The 22,192-nt window shown below is 37.5% G+C and overlaps 1 protein-coding gene across 2 annotated transcripts in view; it reads right to left on the bottom strand.

Annotated features, from left to right (window-relative positions):
- Positions 1 to 134: 134 nt before the first annotated feature.
- The window catches only part of WDR41 (WD repeat domain 41), a 46,828-nt gene continuing 24,770 nt past the window's right edge, over positions 135 to 22,192 (bottom strand). Inside the window, exons 7-14 of one of the 2 annotated variants that reach the window (XR_014294135.1) lie at positions 19,523 to 19,585; positions 15,858 to 15,968; positions 9,653 to 9,837; positions 6,682 to 6,803; positions 5,760 to 5,848; positions 4,665 to 4,798; positions 644 to 1,681; positions 135 to 546 (exon numbers count right to left, since the gene is read on the bottom strand). Coding sequence is in view for 1 of the 2 variants with exons in the window: in XM_082621930.1 (XP_082478056.1) it covers positions 1,529 to 1,681; positions 4,665 to 4,798; positions 5,760 to 5,848; positions 6,682 to 6,803; positions 9,653 to 9,837; positions 15,858 to 15,968; positions 19,523 to 19,585 (857 nt within the window). In the remaining variant the exon portion in view is untranslated. Of the gene's footprint in view, positions 1,682 to 4,664; positions 4,799 to 5,759; positions 5,849 to 6,681; positions 6,804 to 9,652; positions 9,838 to 15,857; positions 15,969 to 19,522; positions 19,586 to 22,192 lie in introns of both variants that reach the window. The other variant, XM_082621930.1, reaches the window with a different exon arrangement.

Raw genomic sequence — 22,192 nt, 5'->3', positions numbered from 1 at the left:
GCATATATGAGGGGCAGCTGCTGGTCTATTACCAAGAATCTAGTCAATAGCTGTTCAGGCTAGGGGGGAAAAATACACCCTAATAAGATTCCTCCTGATTTGAGTTTATAGGGATTTTAGTAGCTAGAACTTAAAAAAAAATGATTTAAACAAATTAGTTGGCACCAAAAAAAAAAAAAAAGCTGTAGTTAAAACAGTGAGAGATTCAGGTTTGCTTCATATTTAGAACATTGAGAGTTATTAAAGACCCAGGGGGATTTGCAGGAGAAAGGATATATTTAAATTTATCACAAGAATTCTTTTTTTTTTTTTTTTTTTTTTTTTTGCGGTACGCGGGCCTCTCACTGTTGTGGCCCCTCCCGTTGCGGAGCACAGGCTCCGGACGCGCAGGCTCAGCTGCCATGGCTCACGGGCCCAGCCGCTCCGCGGCATGTGGGATCTTCCCAGACCGGGGCATGAACCCGTGTCCCCTGCATCGGCAGGCGGATTCCCAACCACTGCGCCACCAGGGAAGCCCTATCACAAGAATTCTTAATCAAACAGGCTCTAAAGAAAACCAAAGAATAAAAAATACTGTTATTTCTATTTCTACCTCCTCCCAGGGTCTAGGTTCAAATTAAGAAGCTTAAAATACAGCACTCACCACTTCAATAGCAGCAAAAAGTACAATTATTATGGAATCTTCATTTCCTACAGGGAGGAATCTTCATTTCCTACAGGGAGGAATCTTCATTTCCTACAGGAAAACTTCCTCAGTTTTCTGGATATCTCAAGGTTTAAATTCAAGATATGCTACATCCTACCTATTTACTCTTCACTGGATTTTTTCATTTTTCTCCCAAAATATCGTCTATAATGATCATGTATATTTATGTCCATAAAAGTAGGTTCCTTGAATAAATCTTTAAAAGAATGACAGGTATAGTTAAAATACTAACTTTGGAGAACAAAGTCAGGTATTTCAAAATCCAAAAAGGCTAAAGGAAAGAAATTACATGTAATATTTTAAAAATCTAATCCCTTTTGATGAATAAAAATTTAGTTAGAGGCAATATAATTACATTAAAGAGAGTGAGAGGTTCCAAGTACTCTTCTCCTCATTAAACATAAGCTCATATAATTTCTGGTGTAGAACCTTTTTCAAAGCATAAAAAATTTATCTCTGTGAGGACACTGTGGTATAATTTAATTCTGCTTCAACAGGTATATGTGATGAATTCTGAAAACTTCACTTTCTGAAAATTCACTGCTGAAATTAGACCCATTCCTTCAATGGTTTCAGGTAACTGTTATGTGAAGAGTCAAATGAAAAACTTGTGCTATATTCTTTGGTGAATGTACTAATACCTGAGAAGCAACTTGTTGCTGGTTTGCAGCCCCAGAAAAAAGAACTCAAACAATTGGAATTTTATGGAGTAACAAGAAAAAAAATTACAAAATTTAAGTGATTAATATAGTAATGGTTTTCAGAGTATTACCCCTGTATTTACTGTTCAAGGTTCATGCACAGGTGTTCGAATTCCTTAAACTAAACAGCAAGATTTAAGTCACCATTCTCCTCTAATTTTTGAAATAACTTTAAGCTGCGCAATCCAGATTCTCGTTCTCCATTTTTCCACAAAATAATGAGATGATCAGCAGAACATGTCACTAGTCCATGATCTTCAAAGTACAGAAACATCTGTTAAAAAAAAATTTTAATTACTGATTATAGTAACTTCAAGGAGAAGAGGCTAATACTAACTAGATTAAGACAGGTGCTTGTTAAAATGTGTACCTTGGCGACTTCTTTGGATCTGACTGTAAAACTCCGTATCTTTCATGAGAAATGTTATTTTTAAGTGTGAGTGATAATCACATACAAATCCTAGACCAATACCTAGTATTTTAAATATCAGAACTTTGTAAATACTACTCAACTACAGAACTATAAATAACAGCTATTTTTGTAAAGTACATGAATTCCCAAAGTATCATCTAAATTTTACCATTATCTAATTCCTCAGGTATTGGTTTTAAGATTTTTGTCAGAAGTCCCAACAAACCTGCTTTAATCATTTTTACTGGCCTTCTTATTTATGCAAAAATGGCCACCAATAAAATGTCTGAATTCCAAATTCTTCAAGATAAACAATGGCTTTAGCTCTCTATATAAACAGAGACATAATCAATCCTTAAGCATTTACTGAGTGTCATCTATATGCTTATGGTCCCTACCCTCAAGAAGGTTCTAATTCAGTTGTGAAAACCAAATCATAGTTGAAACAATAAGGGTACCAATTAAAGATGATGTAATCAGGTACTAAATAACATAGTTCAGGCTATGATTTGCCACAGAAATGCAGAAAAAGGAGGCATAGATCAATAATGAATGAAATTGTCAGAAAAAGCTTCAAAAACATAAAACTCTCCAAATAAAAGGAAGGTCATGCCCAGTGAAGGAACAGGCTGGAAGGTAAGAATAGGAAAATGGAATGTTGATGAGAAGGCAGCATGCATCCTATGGAGTAGAGAGCTGGTATTAGAGAGGAGATAAATGAAACTATGAAAAGGATGAGCTCTTTGAGGGAAAGACTGAAATATAGGAGAGAAATAGGATGCGAGTTTTCTAAAAAATAACTCATACATTTCTGAAGATAGCAGGAGAAGGGCTCAGCTGATGATGTAGGAGTGAGGGGTGGAGACCTAGCAGAGCAAAATTTCTCAGGAGATGGAAAAGTTAGAATTCAATAAATACAGGTAGATAGGACTAGGCTTAGAGAGTAAGGATCAAAAGAAAAAAGGAACGAGAAAATTCAAGAAAGAGCCAAGATTTTCTCAGTGAAGCCAGAGATACTTTTAAAAAGTAATTAAATGTCAACACTTCCACTCAGGAAAATTTCTAAGAATCGAACACTTCCATACAATGACAAATGTGCCACACCATTTAAAAACCTTTAATAGGTTCCTATTATTTAAAACAAAGTCCAGCGACTTCCCTGGTGGTGCACTGGTTAAGAATCCACCTGCCAATGCAGGGGACACAGGTTCAAGCCCTGGTCCAAGAAGATACCACATGCCGTGGAGCAACTAAGCCCGTGCGCCACAACTACTGAAGCCCGCGTGCCTAAAGCCCATGCTCCACAACGAGAAGCCACTGCAATGAGAAGCCTGTGCACCGCAACGAAGAGTAGCCCCTGCTTGCCGCAACTAGAGAAAGCCTGTGTGCAAAGACCCAACACAGCCAAAATAAATACATAAACTTTTTATGTATGTATGTATCTATGTATGTATATATATATGTATGATTTTTTTTTAAAAGTCCAAACTCCTTAGCCTTACATTCAGTAATCTGACCCCAAACTACTTTCCCAGCATTATCTCCTACTGTGTCCATTCATTGGAACACAGTCCTCCAGCCTAGCCAACCTGCTCCTTGCCACCAAGTAGATTCTTTGCCCTCCTGTCTACCACATTCCATCCGCACAACTCCCAAAGTTAAAAACAAAATGAAAACAACTGGGCTACCTGGCAGAGGAAGGCAAAAATGAGTAAGATATAAGTACCCAAAATCAGGGAGCTTATGGTCATAAGACTATCTTAATCCTACCTAAGCATCAAGGTTCAGCTCATATTCAGGGCCATAGTATTTTTATATTATATCTCTTTGTAAACTCCAGTGTCTAGTGTAGTGCCTGAAATACAGGAAATGCTAATAACAAGTGTTGTGCTGTTGCTTCTAAGTATAAATGCACTTTCAAATGAAAAACAATTTGTTCCTCCCTGGCTATGAAACAGGGAAGAACAATTTAAGAAACTCATGAGACTTCCCTGGTGATCCAGTGGTTAAGACTCCATGCTCCCAATGCAGGGGGCCTGCAGCACGCGGGAACTAGATCCCGCATACTACAACTAGGAGCCCGTATGCCACAACAAAGATCCCGCATGCCGCAACTAAGACCAGCACGGGGGTGGGGGGGGTGGGGGGGTGGGGGAGGGAGGGAGCAGGGGAGGAATTAAAAAAAAAAATTCATTACTTAGGGCTCTGCTTATACTGTTACCAGTTCCAATCATTTCTTTACCTCGACTGGTCTTATTCCTTCTTCATTACAGGCAATAATGCCTGTAGTAAATATTAAAGTATTTGAATATATTTATAACAAGTTAGAACTTTATGCATCCTATAATTCTCAACTATTATTTTCATATATGCACAATGACAGTCAAGACATTGGGTTTCACTAAAGCTAACAAATTATTATCCTCCAAAGGGAGGTAGAAACAGTACTCTGTTCATGAATTTGATAAACGTCCCTGGAATTAGATTCTATAAGGCTTTACCTCTACATATATAAGCACAACTCTCCATGTACCCTCTATTTAATACTGTTATATATTCAACATTATTCACACCGTCCTTATTGTCAGCTATCTACCTACATCTCATAAGTAATAGTAATTAAGCGATTTTTTAGAAGCAAGACATTCCTTCTTCAAATCATTTCTCTGTAAAGGGAGATCCTAATGGCACCTACTATATAACCTATCCCATTCCATGTTTAGATTCCACAAAAACCTACAGATAAGAGAAAGTTTAGGTCTTTATGAGACCAAATGAAAGAAGAGCAGTGAGATGCAAAAAGCAGGAATTCTCTGAACATTTATATGCCTATTAAAAATAATACCTCCACAGATGATGAGTGTCCAATTAAATCTCCAATAAGCTCTAGTGAACATGAAGTGGCATTTTCTTGTTGTTTTTTAACAGGGTGGCTGGCTTGTTTATTTACTCTTCCAAATCCCCACATGTTAAAAAAACCTAGAAAAACATAGCCATTTCAGTCATTTTCGAAATTACTGTGCTCTTTTCTTATAATAATAATGTAAGATCAGAAAAACAAAACTTAAATACAAAAAGTGTTCCCCACTTATTTTAGTCAAGGGCTAAGTGAGCGGATGGTACCAGGTACTATGCTAATGTTTTTTAAATATGTTACTTCGTTTCCTCTTAGCTACCCAGGTTTGTTGCTCATCTCTTTTTATTGTCCCTACTCACGCACTGGTGAAGGTGTGTTAACGTGAGGAAAAGGCAATGGGAATCAAAGAGGAGAGAAATGAAAGGCCTGAATGGCAATGAGGTGGGGCGGGGGTGGGGGAGGTCACAACTCAGATTTATGGATAAAGGGTAGACAAAAAGCAACATAGGGATGTCCCAGAGCAATGCCCTATGACTTCAAATAACCAGAAGAAATTCCAGAGGTACCAGCATCTGATTTCTTATGCAAAGGTTGCTAACTAACAGGGATTTTGTTTTTCAAATCAAACGCCTGAAAAATCAAAGAGTTCATGAGATTATGATATAAATACAAAAATGTTTATAAATAGAGTTCTATGTTAATGATAATGCTTTAAGGCTGAAAGAACTTTGACACCTGATGATACAAATTCTGTCTGTGTACCAGACATAATTACAGACAATATAAATGAGTAAATAGTTCATTAGGCCTTCTGGTCAGTCAGATTACCAGGAATAATAGTTTCCCCTCAAAACAAAAAAATCCTGGTTGACTTGAATTGAAATAAACAGGTAGTTCTACAGTAAAGCAATATTTAAATGTGAATCCTAGATCCCAATTACCAAATGCTTCATGTAAACATCTGATGCTTATTTGGAGCACACTGTATATTATTCTGTGGTTACATACCACTGCCTTTCTTCTGTCTTGCATATGAGAAAAAAAAAAAAAAGCAAGACTACCTTTTTGAGAAAAGATACTCACCTGTTGGTACAGGTTCAGCTGCAAGCTGCTGTTTTTCTCGTAACTCCCAAATGCGTACACTGCCATCTTCTGAGCATGAGATTAACTGCCTGTCAGAAGAGAAAATCAGTGATAAAAAGAGCACCATGGAAGGCCAATGCTAAATTTGCAGTGCAAGAAATCAGTGGAGCCCTCAACTGCTTTTATTCAGCTCTTGGCAGGAGCCAATAAAAATCACAATTTATCAATATGGCTTTACAATGCAAAGTAAAAGCACTGCTCAAGAAAGGCACACATTATATTGTTACATTGGTTCAAATGTTATAAATATGTATCATTTCCATTTTTAAAAATGCATTCAGGAAACAGGTTACGAATTACAGTTTCACAATATCCTGAGAAGTCTCATTCCTTCCTCTCACTGTATCTCTTCCCAGGGCACCTCTCACTCTAAAAGTATCCTGCATAGAAAATAATTCTATTTCCTTCATATAATTCATCCCTAGAAACTCAACAGCCAAATCTACCCTGAGGGGAAAGCCCTCGGTTGGTAGCCTTAGCCAACAGGAGACTACCATTTAATTGTAGCCGTAATCAAACACCACCACCAAAAAGGTGGGTTTGTGGAAAATATAAAAAGAAAAATTAGTACACAGTCAGTGCCCAAAAGTCTTTTATCTTTTAAAATAAATACCGAATTTTAAATGATCTCTTCTTATAATGAAGTTCAACGTAATTCATTTGAACCTTGCTTCTTGTAAATTTCATAATATATTGCCACAGACTCTTCTGTTAAGACAGCCATGGGGTATTCTCCATTTCCAAAAGAACATAACAGGTTAAGCCATGGAGCCAGGTGACTTTGCCCCTTGAAAAATTACACTGGTGGCCCTGGGAACTATGCATTTCTTTCACCTGTTACAGAACTGACGGAAACTTGTACCTGTTTGGAAGTTTGGCAACATGCAGGACATTGGAGTCATGTGCAGTTTTCTGGCAGGCAATCACACGCTTCATTTGAAGGTTATACACGTATAAACCCCTTCCAACTGCAACAAACACATTCTGGGGGGGGCAGGGGGAGAAGTTCAGTAATGGGCATAAAACTAGTACTTACCACTACCTGGTGTGAGATCAGAAAGCCATTGTTACCTTCCCTATTCCTAGCCTTCAGCCCAAATTATTGTACTGCCCTCTGAAATCCAAAAATATCAAAGCACAAAGGAAAGCTCAGCATTTAGAAGGTGGAAGGACACAACTGCTAATACAGAGAAAGCTTTGTATATTATACCCCACAGCATCGCTTTCTTCCTCATTGAAACGTGACAGCTAGAGAAAGGAGCTGTGGCTGACAGACTGGCCTGCAGTGGAGGTGGAGCTGCTGAGGTACAACCTAGGTTTTCATCCACATAATACTATATCCTTGGGAAAACTACTTAGCTTCTTTTGCCTGAAAAATGTGAGCAAAATTACTTGCACTCCACATCTTAAGTGTCACAAGACCTATAAAGGATACAAAAAAGCATATGCTATAGTGGCATATATACAGTGGCTTCACAAAAACATTTTTCCAAATGTAGTATTAGAAACACCTTTTTACTAAAACAGCTTTAATCTTTTGAAAGTACTTTCACCAATATTTACCTTACTTCAACCTCACAACATCTCATTAATGTAGGAAAAGCTATTTTCCAGAATAACAAGTCAAAATAAAAAAAGATTAATATCACACAAAAATGAGGACGTGAGAGTTTGATATTAGAATCCAGGTCATGTTACTCCAGTCCCTTACTCTTGCCTCATACCATACCACCTAGCTTCTGAAATTATTTTGCAAGTCACTAGACTTCTGGTAGCTCTTGTCTTAGAATCATTCATTCTTACTCAGTTGCTATGCCAGTAGAAAGACCTTTCAAAAATCCTTTTTTTTTTTTGCCTACCTGTTCTCATCAAAGAATACTTCTCATGCAGCCTCAAAGGCTACAACGCCAACTCAGACCTACAGTATCTCGACCAAAACATGCCCCCCAAGGCTTACCAGAGTTTAAATCTGGAATGATCCCCTTGACCCTCAGGATTGGTATTCTGCATGTAGCAATGCAAGCTGAAGACCAGTACCATGAGCATTAACGAGAACAGCTAGCCAACTTGCTAAAATCTAGCGCCCTGGGTGGACATTCAATGCAGAGAAACCTCAGAAACTAGTTATATGGACCAGGAAATCTGTGCAGAGTTTAAACAATTTATCCAAAGTCACAAAATTATCAACACAACTAGAGAATTAATAAGCTTTGGGGCAGCCTTTACTCAACAGAATCACTCTATCAATCACTTGTCATCAACAATGAATGGCCCCCCTGAAGAAAGAAAAAAACTCCGATAAAACAAAGAAAATTAGGGAAAACTGAGTGCTTTATTAATGCTTTATTAAGCATTTATAGCAGTTAATAACACCAATCAAAAAATTCTAAGATTAAAGAGAATACAAAATGCAAAACTTTAAACACTTTTACAAAAGTGAGAAAAAGGTATCAAAAATATATACAGACTTCCCTGGTGGCACAGTGGTTAAGAATCCGCCTGCCAATAAAGGGGACACAGGTTCGATCCCTGGTCTGAGAAGATCCTACATGCCGCGGAGCAACTAAGCCCATGCGCCACAACTGCTGAGCCTGCACTCCGGAGCAGGCTGAGCCACAACAACTGAGCCCGCACGCCTGGAGCCCGTGCTCGGCAACAAGAGAAGCCACCGCGATGAGAAGCCCGCGCACCACAACTGAAGAGTAGCCCTTGCTTGCCGCAACTAGAGAAAAGCCTGCGCGCAGCAAGAAGACCCAACACAGCCAAAAATAAATAATTAATTTTTTAAAAAAGAAAGATAAAAATATATATACATATAAAATTTTTAGGGCTACAACTCTTAGAAATAGTTTTCATCTTTTCTGAGACTACTGTCTTATCATATTTACTTTTTTTAAAAAAATAAAATCAGGATATAAAGAAACTTAATCTTTAGGTATAATAGTGTTCTTTAACCTATTCTTACCCTACCTCTGTTTTAGTTTTGTTTTGTTTTTAAGGTAAGAGAGGTGCAAAGAAAACCAAAACAAAAACAAAAAAACAGACCATGCTCTCCCCAACCAGAACACTATTACTGAATTTTTAAATAAAAATAACAAAACACATACAATTAGAAGATTTAAATAGTACAGGAAGGCATAAAATAAAGTGAGATAAAAGCCTCCTCTAACCCCTCTCCTCGAAGTTTATAACTCAAACATTTCTTGTGATTATATTTAGAAAAGGAACCCCCATTTTAAACATATTTTCTGAGCCCCTGAAGCTAAAAGAAGACATGTTCAGATCAGAGCCAAGATTCAGAAATCCATTGGCACTCATCTCTTACTGCAAAAAAGGATGTGAAGTGCTTCAAAAGCATCACTGTCAAGGCCTAAAGGATTGAAATCAGTAATTCTCACACAATCATCTTGCCCCATGATGCTAGAAGACTAAAAGAAAGGCATTCCTGAAATTTTCAATTTCCTTTACTGCTCCAGGAAATGCACCAGAATCTTCAAAAGGATTCTTTCTCGAAGTGTTTCTTAGAACAATTTTAAGCATTATCCTCAAATCCTGTGGGAATATTTAATCCAACTCAAAATTTCAATAGGGTTTTTAAATCTGTGGCCATTTAATCACTTCCTTGCCTCAAAGATAAGAGCTAAGATTAAAATTCTTTTTTAAAGCAAGTGATGCAATCTTTGAAAAATATCAAAACATTTTAGAGCACAACGTGAACACACGGAATGATAACTTTCTATATGATCATGAGATTAAATTTTAAAAATGAGAAACTGGGCTTATTAAAAGAGACAAGATTATAGACATTTTTCTCAAAATTTTTTTTTTTTTACCTCTTCATCCCATGTGAAATGATGAATAGAAACGTCATTTGGCTTTTGACAGAGTTTTATTTCTTGCTGAGTGTCCAGCTGTGGAGATGGGTCCCAGAAGTTGCGTTCACAGGCCTGCACAGTCCAGTCCAGGATATCCCAGATGATGAGCTCTCCAACATGGGAGCCAGTTACAAAACTCAAATCTAGGCAGAGTTCATATATGTCTCATTATTGACCATTTACCTAGGCTAAACATAAAAATGAATGAACTGTCTCGTAGTATTGCTCTATAAAATCACAATGTTTAGAACAGTGAGGTAACTAGACAAGCCAAACAGGAAGATTCTCAGAAATAGACTCAAGCTTACTTAGAAATTTAGTATGTGATAATGATTGCATTTCAATTCAGCAAAGAAAGAAATACCTCATGCTGGACTATTTGGTTAAGTATTTGGGGAATAAAAACAAAAGAACCTTACCTTGGATCATACACAGTGAAGAGAAGCTACACTTCTGTTTCTCCTTTACTCCCACACTCACCACGTGCCTGACACCAGATGCGTGGGGTTTTCCCACACCAGGCAATTCTGCGACACCAGCTGAGTGTCCCTACAATTCAACTCAACTTTGACACTGTCTACCTGGAGACAGTGTCAGATCCCACAAGTTAAGGACTCAGTCCTGCAAGACTTCTCCCACTTCAGATACTAACTGCAAATCTGGGTTGTTACCTGTGTTTCTGATCAACTGGCTATAAATCGAAGAGTCCCACATCCCCTCATCAGGTTCAATTAATTTGCTAGAATGGCTCACAGAACTCAAGAAAACAGTTTACTTACTTTATTATACAAGGATATGATAAAGGATACAGATGAACATCCAGATGGAGGAGATGCACAGGGCAAGGTATGTGGGAAGGATCGCAGAGCACGCATGCCCTCTCTGAGCATGCCGCTCTCCCAGCACCTCCATGTGTTCGGCAACTCAGAAGCTCTCTGAACCCCATACTGTTGGGATTTTTATGGAAACTTCATCACATAGGCATGATCGATGACTAACTCCACGTCCGGCCCCTCTCCCCTCTCTGGAGAATTGCCGCGGGGGCAGGTGGCCAGTGGCCAAAAATTCTAAGCTTCTAATAATGGCTTGGTCTTTCTGGTGACCAGCCCCCATCCAGGAGCCCGTCAAGAAAGAGTAGCCTCATTAGAACAAAAGACACTCCTATCACCCAGGAAATTCCAAGGGATTTAGGAGCTCTGTCAGGAAATATTAGACCACATATTAGAACAAAAGATGTTCCTTGTGCTCTTATCTCTTGGGCAATTACAAGAGTTTTAAGGAACTCTGTGCCAGGAACTGGGGGCAAAGACCAATATATATATTTTATGTTATTTCACATATACCAAAGTAAGTTTCAAACAGATTAAAACATTAAAGGTATTTAAAGAACTGAGAAAAATAAAGGTGAATGTTTTATGAATATGGAGCGCTAAAAGGCTTCTCAAGGAGACAGAGTGGAGGCTGGGGAAAGAAATATGAGTAAACACCTGCTTAGCACAAAATAATACTTTTTTTTTAAAGATTTTTTTGATGTGGACCATTTTTTAAGTTTTTATTGAATTTGTTACAAAATTGCTTCTGTTTTATGTTTTGGTTTTTTGGCCTCAAGGCATGTGGGTGGGATCTTATCTCCCTGACCAGGGATCAAACCCACACCCCTGGCATTGGAAGGGGAAGTCTTAACCACTGGGCGGCCAGGGAAGTCCCCCAAATCATACATTTAAATGACAAAACTCTGGGAGAAATCTGCAATTTAGATGTCAAAATAGGTTGATTATACTTGGATCAAAAGGACTTCTTAGAAATCACTAAGAACAAGATAAGCACTCCAGCAAAATGGGCAAAGGACCCCAACTGGCAAAACAAGAAATACAGGGCTTCCCTGGTGGTGCAGTGGTTGGGAGTCTGCCTGCCGATGCAGGGGGCATGGGTTCGAGCCCTGGTCTGGGAAGATCCCACATGCCGCGGAGCAGCTGGCCCCGTGAGCCACAATTACTGAGCCTGCGCGTCTGGAGCCTGTGCTCCGCAACAGGAGAGGCTGCGATAGTGAGAGGCCCGCGCACCGTGATGAGGAGTGGCCCCCACTTGCCGCAACTAGAGGAAGCCCTCGCACAGAAACGAAGACCCAACACAGCCATAAATAAATAAATAAAATTTAAAAAAAAACACAAATTGTTTTAAAAAAAAAAAAAAAAAAACAAGAAATACAAATGGCCAGTAAACATGTGAAAAGACGTTCAATTCCCTAATAATCAAAGACATCTAAAAGCAATGAGATACTATTTACTGACTTGCAAATTGGGAAAGATTATAAAACACGAAAACACCCAATGCCAGCAAAAGCATAAGGAATCAGCACACTCACATACTATTCATGCCCTAGTATAAACTGGTGTAATCTTTGCAATTCTTGGTAATACACATCAAAACCTTAAAAAATTGTAAACCCACTGATCTAACAATTCCACCTCTAGGAATTTATCCTGAGGAAAGTACATAAAAGACATATGTGACAAGGCTGTTACACATAGTATTAAAAATCTAAAGGTATCCTAAAACATCCAATTGGGGATCGAATAAATAAATAACATCCACGAAATGAAATAGTTATGCTGTTATTGAAAACTAAGTTGTAAAAGTATATTAATACAGAAATATATTCATGACATACTGTTACAAAAAGCACACCATATGTATACACATATACATACATATATACGCCCAGAAAAACACTTAGAAGGATATGAACCTGTACTTAATGCTGTATGGTAGGATGATTTTCATTTTCATTTTTATGTTTCTGTTTCCTCATATGTATTATTTGCACAATAACAAGTTTTTAAAACCTTTAATAAAAATGAAATTAGTGGGCCAACTAAGACAGTTGACAAATTATACATTTAATAGAAAATGTACAACTGCTGAGACTAAAAACTATCTTAAAGAAATGTAATTTATTTTAATTCCTTTATATTTAGGAGGAACAGAACAATGCACTGTGAGTCTAGAAACCCTAGTTTTAATTTTGGCTCTGCCTGTTACTAGCCATGTGGTTGGTCTTCAGAAAGTCATTTACTCTTTTTCTATCTTGGATTTCTCAGGCATTAAATGAAGATGATTGTAAAAATCAAATTAAATAATGTGTAGCCATTTAAAAAAGACATCATATGTTATCTTTGAGTCCCTGGTATTATTTTGAGCCCCTGGTATTATTCCATATTAATAGTATTAAAACATCCAGTTACTTGTAATTTAGGAATACATGGATGAGTAATTATGATTCAATTATCCCATTTATCAAATAAACCAGCAGGACAGAAATCTCTAATAACTAGATGAACAATCGCATAGAAATAAAGAATTACCAGCAATCATACAGGTAAATATTATTTTGTCTTGGTTCCAAGTCCAATTTCTATACAGTTTATTAACAGACTCTATAGAATTCTCTCTATGAAGAATTAAGTTCATTTCTCATCTGTGGAGAGAAACAGGCTCCTAGTTCTAAGAGTGGGAAAGTTAAGACAGTAGTAATCTTTCCATAACCTTCTTTTCCATTCCTTTCCCTCCTCTTTCCAATCTCACTCAAACTACAAAAGAACCAGAGACGTTAACAAGTGAAGATCCTTCTAGATTCCAATTCTGCATGCGTCATTATAACAGAGTTAACCTACTGAGACCACACAGCTGCCTGCTCTGATCTCCTCCAAGTGTAATTCATCTATGTAATAGCAAAGTACTTGAGCCCAGTTAGAAGTTTTCACTAAAAATAAAATGCTGACACTGACCTGAGTCAGTATAGTTTATTGCTATGTAAATTATCCCAAACTAGTCATTCAAAATGTTTCACACCAAACAACCTCGATGTGTTTTATATATATGGATGGATTTTCATCCTATGCAATTATCAAAAGTCACTCAGTATGAAAATCTCACCTGATACCTGTCTACCCATCCCTCAAAAGTACTAATACCTTGTGACTACCATACCATGCTGTCAGTACAAAACAAGAAAAGGAATAAAATAAAGAAGCAGCACCCAGAGCCTTTTGCCAGAAGAGATAAGCAAGGTTATCTTGTATGTCTGTCTTAGAAAATCTGTGCACAGGCATTCAGACCTCATTGGCAAACCTGGTATTCATTATCCACATTTGCAGGAGTTCTCTGTTGTACCATTCTAAGGTTGCCCCAGGGCCACCTCAATGAAAATGCACTTTTCCTGTGAGTTATAAACCCAGTAACTGGTCATATCTTTAACTGGTAATTGGTGGGGATAAAGAAGCAGGGCTGAAAGTGGAACTGGGAATTGTGCAACATAATCATTTCAGGATTGCCAAAATCTGCAGCATGGCAGACGTGTCTATATACGAGGTAAGACTGTCACAATATCATTCTCAAATTTTACCAGACTACTTGTCCATATATGATTCTTAAATATGCTTTTGGCTTACTTATATTCTGTAGTGTAATTTTATAGTCATGGAATTTATAAACTAAAAAGCACTAGGGGTTTTCTGTAATTTTTATTAACTATTTTTTTTTTTTTTTTGCTTTAGCTTTCCATTTTCCTTCCCTTAAAAAGCTGGCAAAGAAATACTTGAAGAAAGCTTTCTTGGTTAAACTGTTATAAGCTTCTCTGTACATCACACAGCAAAAGTGCCATGAGGTTAAGGCTACCTCAGGAACATCCCATCACCTGCATTAAGGAAACATGCCAGGTCCTGGTACCAATGCTTCACTGCTAAAATGGGACAACTAGGCATGACCACTGTAATGGCCAAAACACTGCTGTGCTTTTCGCAACAGCTTTAGGGCTTTGGAGCTTCTCTGGCTCACTGTCAGAGGGACTTCCAAATAAGAACCTGCCTTTTGTGCTGCCATCATGGCTAGAAGAAAAGGAGCCCCCAGAGAAAAATAAAGTGGTGCTCCTAATATTATTATTTCTATCATATAGACAATCTAGTCGGCAGAAAGACTTGCAGCTGGGTTGAACAAGCAAATGGTTATTGGAGAGGAAAATTTTGGAGCTGGGAGGGACATTCTCAATGATGTATCTGACAATGTGACTGAACAGCATACAAATGGAGACTACACTTAGTGCTGTCTGTGCCCCTTTCCCTCTGCCTCATGTTTCTACAAAGTATTGCTCAAAAACAGCCAACCCAGATCTCAGGTCAGGGGGTGCGGTCCAGTCCCCTTTCAACATCATATTCATGGCATCCTTACAGGACCCTCTTATAGTGTCCTCCAGATTATCAAACTGAAGCCACCCAGGAGTCCTCCCATTTGACCTCAGAACACAGATCACCCAGGAAAGCTCTGATGATATGAGGTGTCACTTTATTTGAAAGTGAAGTAGCTAAATCCCAGGATTTGTGGTTTGTGATCCTATCCTGTCATCTGATGTCAGGTTCAGCTCACGGGAGCTAACTCATTAAAATCATTATAAAGTCAAATAGAAAGTCTGGCAGGACTTCCCTGGCAGTCCAGCAGTTAGGACTGTGTGCTTCCACTGCGGGGTTGGTGGGGGGTTCAATCCCTGGTCGGGGAACTAAGATCCCACGTGCCATGCAGTCAAAAAGTAAAAAAAAAAAAAAAAGAAAGAAAGAAAGTCTGGCAAACCAACACACACATCCATGAGGAAGGGCAGATATGACCCATTTTCTGCAGACCTTTGGTTTGGTGTTATTCTCTGACTCTTCAATCATAATTACAACTGGCTTGAATCCAGCTCATTCTACTGTTTAAGTAGAGTGCTATATAATTTGTACTGTGTGATCTTCAAAAGAGAAACTAGCCAGGACCATTTTGCCAAAAAAGTCAAAATGCTACCAAGCATTAGTACCAATAGCCTACAACAATCATCCCACAGCTACCAAGCAGCACCTGAGGTAAGTATGCTCTCTCCTCCGTCATCCCTTTTCTCTGCCCAACTCTATTCTTCCCCTTGTGCCTAAATCTAAGACCTAACAATCTATGAAACTTGATGAATTCCACTGGTTTAAACCTCAGAAAATAAAAGACTGCCAATCCCTACTAATTAACAGCATTATTTTCATCATGGTAATTCCAGAATCCTAGAACAAAACAAGACTAAAGTTCAAAACAGGTTAAAAAGTTAAAAAATTTTTACATAATATCAACATGTACACAATGAGCTTACCATTGACATTAACCAGTGAGAGAATATTATCCTGGTGATCAAGGAGGCGCTTAACTTGAAGAATATCCCATCCTAGTGATCCCTCTGTGGGTGCTACCAGCCTGAAAATTACTAAATGAAAAGACAGATATAATTTTATTAAAATGGTCAAAGATTAAAGTTATATTTCTGCTCAAAAAGTAGCATTTCATTAAGTAAGAAATACCTAAAATACTGAAAAACCCATCTCCAAAGAGAGCCTTGTTCATACTACTTTAAAATATTTCTTTCAAATGCTTGAGATGTTTGAAATGATCTACTAAAATCCCAAGTGAGTGTGTCCTCAGAGCTCTGTTCCTTTATTAAAACTCTTCTAAACCCACTACCAACCATGAAGCCTCTGAACAAAAAACTGCAAAGTACAAAAGATAATGTGAAACTGCTCAGTGAGTCCATAAATATAGTCTCAATAGACAAGTATTCACAAGGGTCACATATGTAATAACTTCGAGGAAATAAAAACAAATATGAATTAGATCAGAAGATAAAAGAGAAGCAATAGGGCTTCCCTGGTGGTGCAGTGGTTGAGAGTCCACCTGCCAATGCAGGGGACACGGGTTTGTGCCCCGGTCCAGGAAGATCCCATATGCCACGGAGCGGCTGGGCCCGTGAGCCATGGCCGCTGAGCCTGTGGGTCCAGAGCCTGTGCTCCGCAACGGGAGAGGCCACAACAATGAGAGGTCTGCGTACCGCAAAAAAAAAAAAAAAAAGAGAAGCAATAGTCAATTCTTAAAAAGGATTAATAGAAAAATCCTGGACTTCTGAACCAGGATGAGTACTCAGAGCTGACAGCCTTGCTTAGCTATTGATAATAAAAGCCTCAAAGTCACTGCAGCTAGTACACACAGAAATTCTACTTCCTGTTGAGAGGAATCCTCACATTAGAAAAAGAGAAATTGGTATGGAACATTTAAAACCAAGTACATGGGCACAAGCTTAGTCTTAGAAATAGAAAAGATAGTACATTTAAAGGAATAAAACTTATTTTTATAAGGAAAAATGGCACAACATTTATAAGACTAACTAAAATGCAGAACCTCGTTTTTAAGAATATTTGTATTTTTTATAAATTATTTTCTGAATAAAACCAACTTTCATTTCTTCCTTTTTTTTAGCTAATATTCTAACTTCCGTTGAGGCATTAGTGTTGCTTTTATTACTATTTCAATGAATTCACTAATTCATTCAATAAAAATCTCTTATTTTAGAAATTAGCCAGATCGAAGAGGACAATAAGTAGGAGGACAAGTCCAATACAGGGTGACAACAGAAATGAAGGCATAGAGGTTGGGGAATCCCAGGCAATTCAGTGTTAACAAGCAAGTGATACAGGACTCAAAGGAAGCAAGAGGGAAATAACAGAGGGCATGATTTGATATGTTGAAAAATCTGGACTTGTAGGCTTACATTGGTCCCTAGGGCAAAGATTTCTTTCATCCGGAGTAAGAATGAGAAAAAATAAGGACTACATAAGTTTTTTTAATAAAACTAAATGTATTCAATTTAAAGTCCTATTCTTTTTTTTCTGAGGTCATGTTCTTCATATTTTGTTGTTTAAAACTTATTTTTATAAAATCAGGGTGGTAAATGGTAGTTTGTTTGGTTTCTGGTTTGGGATTTTTAATGTTTCCACTAAACAAAATAAAAACTGGCAACTCTATGTTGATCTCCACAAGTTTGACCTTTTGTACTAATCAGAAATTTGAGAGTCCAGAAACAACTGATGTAGGCAATCGGAAGCTACTGAAGCTTTTTTTTTTTAATTAATTTTTACTGGAGTATAGTTGTTTTACAATGTTGTTTTAGTTTCTGCTATACAACAAAGTGAAACAAATATACGTATACATATATCCTCTCTTTTTTGGAGTTCCTTCCCATTTAGGTCACCACAGAGCACTGAGTAGAGTTCCCTGTGCTACACAGTAGGTTCTCATTAGTTATCTATTTTATACATAGCATCAATAGTGTATATATTTCAATCCCAATCTCCCAATTCATCCCCCACCCCCTGCCCCGTATACATACATCCATTCTCTACCTCTGTGTCCTATTCCTGCTTTGCAAATAAGTGCATCTGTATCGTCTTGAAGCCTGCATTTTAGATAGATCCCTCTAGCATCTACTAAAAAATATATCTGGGAAGCACTAAACTAGAGGAGAAGGCATTTGAGAAGCAGTAAGGTAGAGGAAGGAAGACAAGTTAGGGGACTATCACAACAGAGCAGGCAAAAGAGGAGATGAGTACCTGAATAGAGCAACAGTACTGAGATGGAAAGAAGTGGATCAAAATATTTACAGCAGCCATCCTCAAAGTATGGTCCCAGACCAGCAACCTCAGCACTACCAGAGAACCTGTTAGAAGCAGAAGCTCAGGCCCCACTCCAGAATTAGTGAATTAGAAACTCTGGGAGTAAGGCCCAGTAATCTGTGTTTTTAACAAGTCCTCAAGTCATTCTCACGCACACTAAAATGTAAGAACCACTGAGTTAGAGTAAAACCAGCAAAACACAAGTGATTGATACAAGAGGGAAAAGGCAGGGAAAAGCTAGATGTCTTTCCAGGTCAATAAAGAACATGGGAAAACTGAATTTCTGCAAGGAAGGAAAAAGAAAAAAAACTAAACACAAAATTATATCTTTAGAAATTACTTTATGAAAAGAAAGAATAAGCATAGGGTCTAGAAAATTACTTCTCAGACATGATTACACACAGAAAGTTCAGTTGAAGAAAGAGAAATGTGACTGCAAAGCAGTGGAGCCTGCAGACAGCAGTTTATAAATGGTGAACAATTAGCTCATGGCTCACTGGTATCTGAAAACATGCCAACTGATGGTCATAGCAAATCTCAAGGCTGGTCTCTAGAAGCAGCAGCACAAGTAATAGCAAATGCCCTCTGGGCAACATTACAAAAATTCTTCAAGAAAAAAGCAGCTTTTAAGAAGTGTGCTTACTCTATCACTTCTCAGTACCCAAATTTCATCCATAAGGTAATGAACATAGAAGGTTTTTTTTTACTTCAGGCTCCTGGCAGTAAATGAGTCAGCCAACAGTCAACAGCTAAGAAAGTGTCCTTCAAATTGCATGTTTATAATCAGTTAATACATTTACAAAATTCCTGTTGCTATCCCTCCTTCTTCTGTCCCACTACTCTGAGGGAAATGGCATAAACTCCCCCACAAGAAAATGGGCCCCATTCTGGCTTCCTGAGGCAAAACGTCCGCAGTTCCTATCTTAGTGAACTCCCCAAATAATCCTCTTCCAACACTCCCAACTCAAGCTTTTAGTTTCCAGAATGTTGATAGTTGTTTTACGTGGCTCAAGTTTTTGCTAAGTAAGTGTATGAGTGTGGATCAGCAACAGACAGGACTGTGGAATGTAACTGGCCTTCTCTAGCATCAGAGGAGTGGGGCTACCTTGCCCACTTGGCTATGCTAGACCAAGTGTGGTACAAAAACTGACCTAACATCTTGGAAATGTCTTGGGCTCCACATCACTTCAACAATCCCAGGAGGCCAAGAATGGGGTGGGAAAGATGTCCCTTGAATTACTCTTTCTGAAATGTGTATACAAGGCTAGTTTGAAATTTTTAAAAAGCAGAAATAAAAGAAAAAAAGAGTCATACTCACTCAGTTCTTTGCCAACTGCTGCCACAACACAGTTCTTAGGTATTTCAATCAAAGCACTGATCCCTTCACAAAAACATATAAAACGAAGGTTAAATTATTTTCTTCATGGATTACATCAAAAACAAAAACATCCTCAGATTTATGTTGGTCAATCCTATAAAGGGGATGGTAACTATAAAGCACACACAATTTGCTACATCACACTTCCGTGCTTGCTTACATATGGAAAATGATTTTGTGAAAAGTAGGTGAGACCTCTGGAAGACATTACTGATTTATTAAGGGTAGGAAATGCTCTTTGAATATTTTTACTATTGTGGTGAACTTATTTACCAGGGACCCCTTAAGATAATCATCATCACCATTTACAAGATGGCTAGCTCAAATGAGATATAAAATTGGCATGTTCCTCAATGTAAATTTAAGAAGCCTGGGTGGGCTCCCTGGCAGTAAATGAGTGAGCCGACAGTCAACAGCTAGGAAAGTGGCCTTCAAATAATATGTTTATAATCAATCAACACATTTACAAAACTCCTTGTATTACTAGAATAATCAGATTCAACATTCCATCACATTTCATTTATTAAGCATACAGTTCTAAGTATCTTTTTATAGCTGAATCATGAAATGATTTTAGGGTAACCATAACTTCTATAAGATATGTTACAATTATTACTTCTGTCAGCAAAAAATATTCATGTATTAGATTTAGAACCACCACATGTGTTGGCAAAAAACCCTGTTTATTAAAGTTAACTTCTCCATTATAAAATATATGTAATTTTATATATATGTAATTTATAACATATACACAAATTTGGAAAGTATTCTACTCATTTACTTTACCTTCCCACTTCGGGAGTATTTCTGGCCAAAATCTTTTCTCCACATACTGTTTTAACAGTATGTTTCTATTTTCCCATGTTCAAGACGGGGAGATGATGGTGGTGGAGGAGAAAGGGGAGGAGGAGTGGTACAAGAAGTAAAAGAGATAGGAGAGCAGGGGAAGGGGTAGCAGAGGAGAATTCCAGATGCAGAAAACAGCTTGTTTAAAAAAATGTTTATTAAATTATTTATGAAATAAAATTACTGGAAACTCATTAATCCAGAAGTAGCAACTTAATACACAGAATCACAGAACATATTGCTGGAAAGGGCATGGATGTTCTGTTTTCTAGTCCAAGGCTCCTTCCATTGCATCAGACTAAGATTATCTTTGCTTATTTCCAAATATGTAATAACTGTTCTAAAAGCCCTGCCAGTCCATAAATCAAGCAAGGCTTACTGAAAGGAGCTTTATAAGATAAGGGTCTAAGAGTACTGCTAAATCCAATCATGAAAAGCTCACCAATGGCAACCTAAGGCCTTTTCAAAGCTTTCTAACTGATTTCCTCAAAGATTTCTGCTATCTCTTGAAACACTGATAAACAGGGCAATACTGTGACTACTTAATGTACAGTCCTCAAAGATAACTCGTAACAGGAAGAGGGACTGCGATAATAGGTGGTTATTTCCATTAACATACAAAAGGTGTTTTTAGCCCTGATTTCAATATTTCACAACATAATTACTAATAATTCATGAAATAAAAATTCACAGATACCCACAGGCTAGTATAAGAAATAGGAAGGAAAATGTATATGTAAATAAAGAGATATAACTCATGCTAATAGTAAACACGAAAATACACTCTAGATTCAAACAAGATTACTAGTGATTGAACGTTGAATTGAGAAGTTAAACTGTAAATCCTACTAAGGTATGGACTTAGTTTTGCTAAGACATATTATTTTTCTGGTATTTTATAATACCCATGTGGAGATAAACTAGTTCCAATAATGAAGTGTAAATGCAACTCACAGGGCTCCTACTACCCTTAACATGACAACATGCTTTAGTAACACAGGCATACCTTGGAAATATTTCAGGTTTGGTTCCTGACCACCAAAATCAAGCAACTGTCACAATAAAGCAAGTCACACAAATTTTTTGGTTTCCCAGTGCATATAAAAGTTATGTTTACACTATACTGTCATCTATTAAATGTACAAAAGTATTATGTCTAGAAGACAATGTACATATTAGTACCTTAATTTAAAAATACTTCATCGCTAAAAAAATACTAACCACTGTCTGAGCCTTCAGCCAATCATAATCTTTTTGCTGGTGGAGGGTTTGAAATATTGCAAGAATTACCAAAATGTGACAGAAACACAAAGTGAACAAATGCTGTTGGAAAAATGGTGCCAACAGACTTGCATGACTCAGAGCTGTCACAAATATTCAATTTGTAAAAAATGCAGTATCTACAAAGCCCAATAAAGCAAAGTGCAATAAAACAGGGTATGCCTGTATTCTTTCTAGGATGTCCATGGGTTCATTTCACTACTTTTAGAAACAAAAATAGTTAATAGTGTATCACATGACTTCAAGGTTACTGTCATTTAAATTTACTCATTTATACTTAAATATTTTTACTCTGAATAAATTTTATTTTTTAAGTTCCTTGATATCAATATAAGTCAAAACTGATTTTTTTTCTATTAAAACCCAAAGTATATGTCAACAGAATTCTGAGAAAATAGAATTTTGTTAGTAAGTTTGCATACGAGTGAAATTTCTTTAGTAAAAACCAACTGTAAAATGAGGTCATCCTTAGGAATCTATTCA

Source organism: Mesoplodon mirus (genome assembly GCF_964341445.2).
Source record: "Mesoplodon mirus genome assembly, chromosome: 5".
NCBI classification, from domain to species: domain Eukaryota; kingdom Metazoa; phylum Chordata; class Mammalia; order Artiodactyla; family Ziphiidae; genus Mesoplodon; species Mesoplodon mirus.
This window is presented reverse-complemented; position numbering and strand designations above follow the sequence as displayed.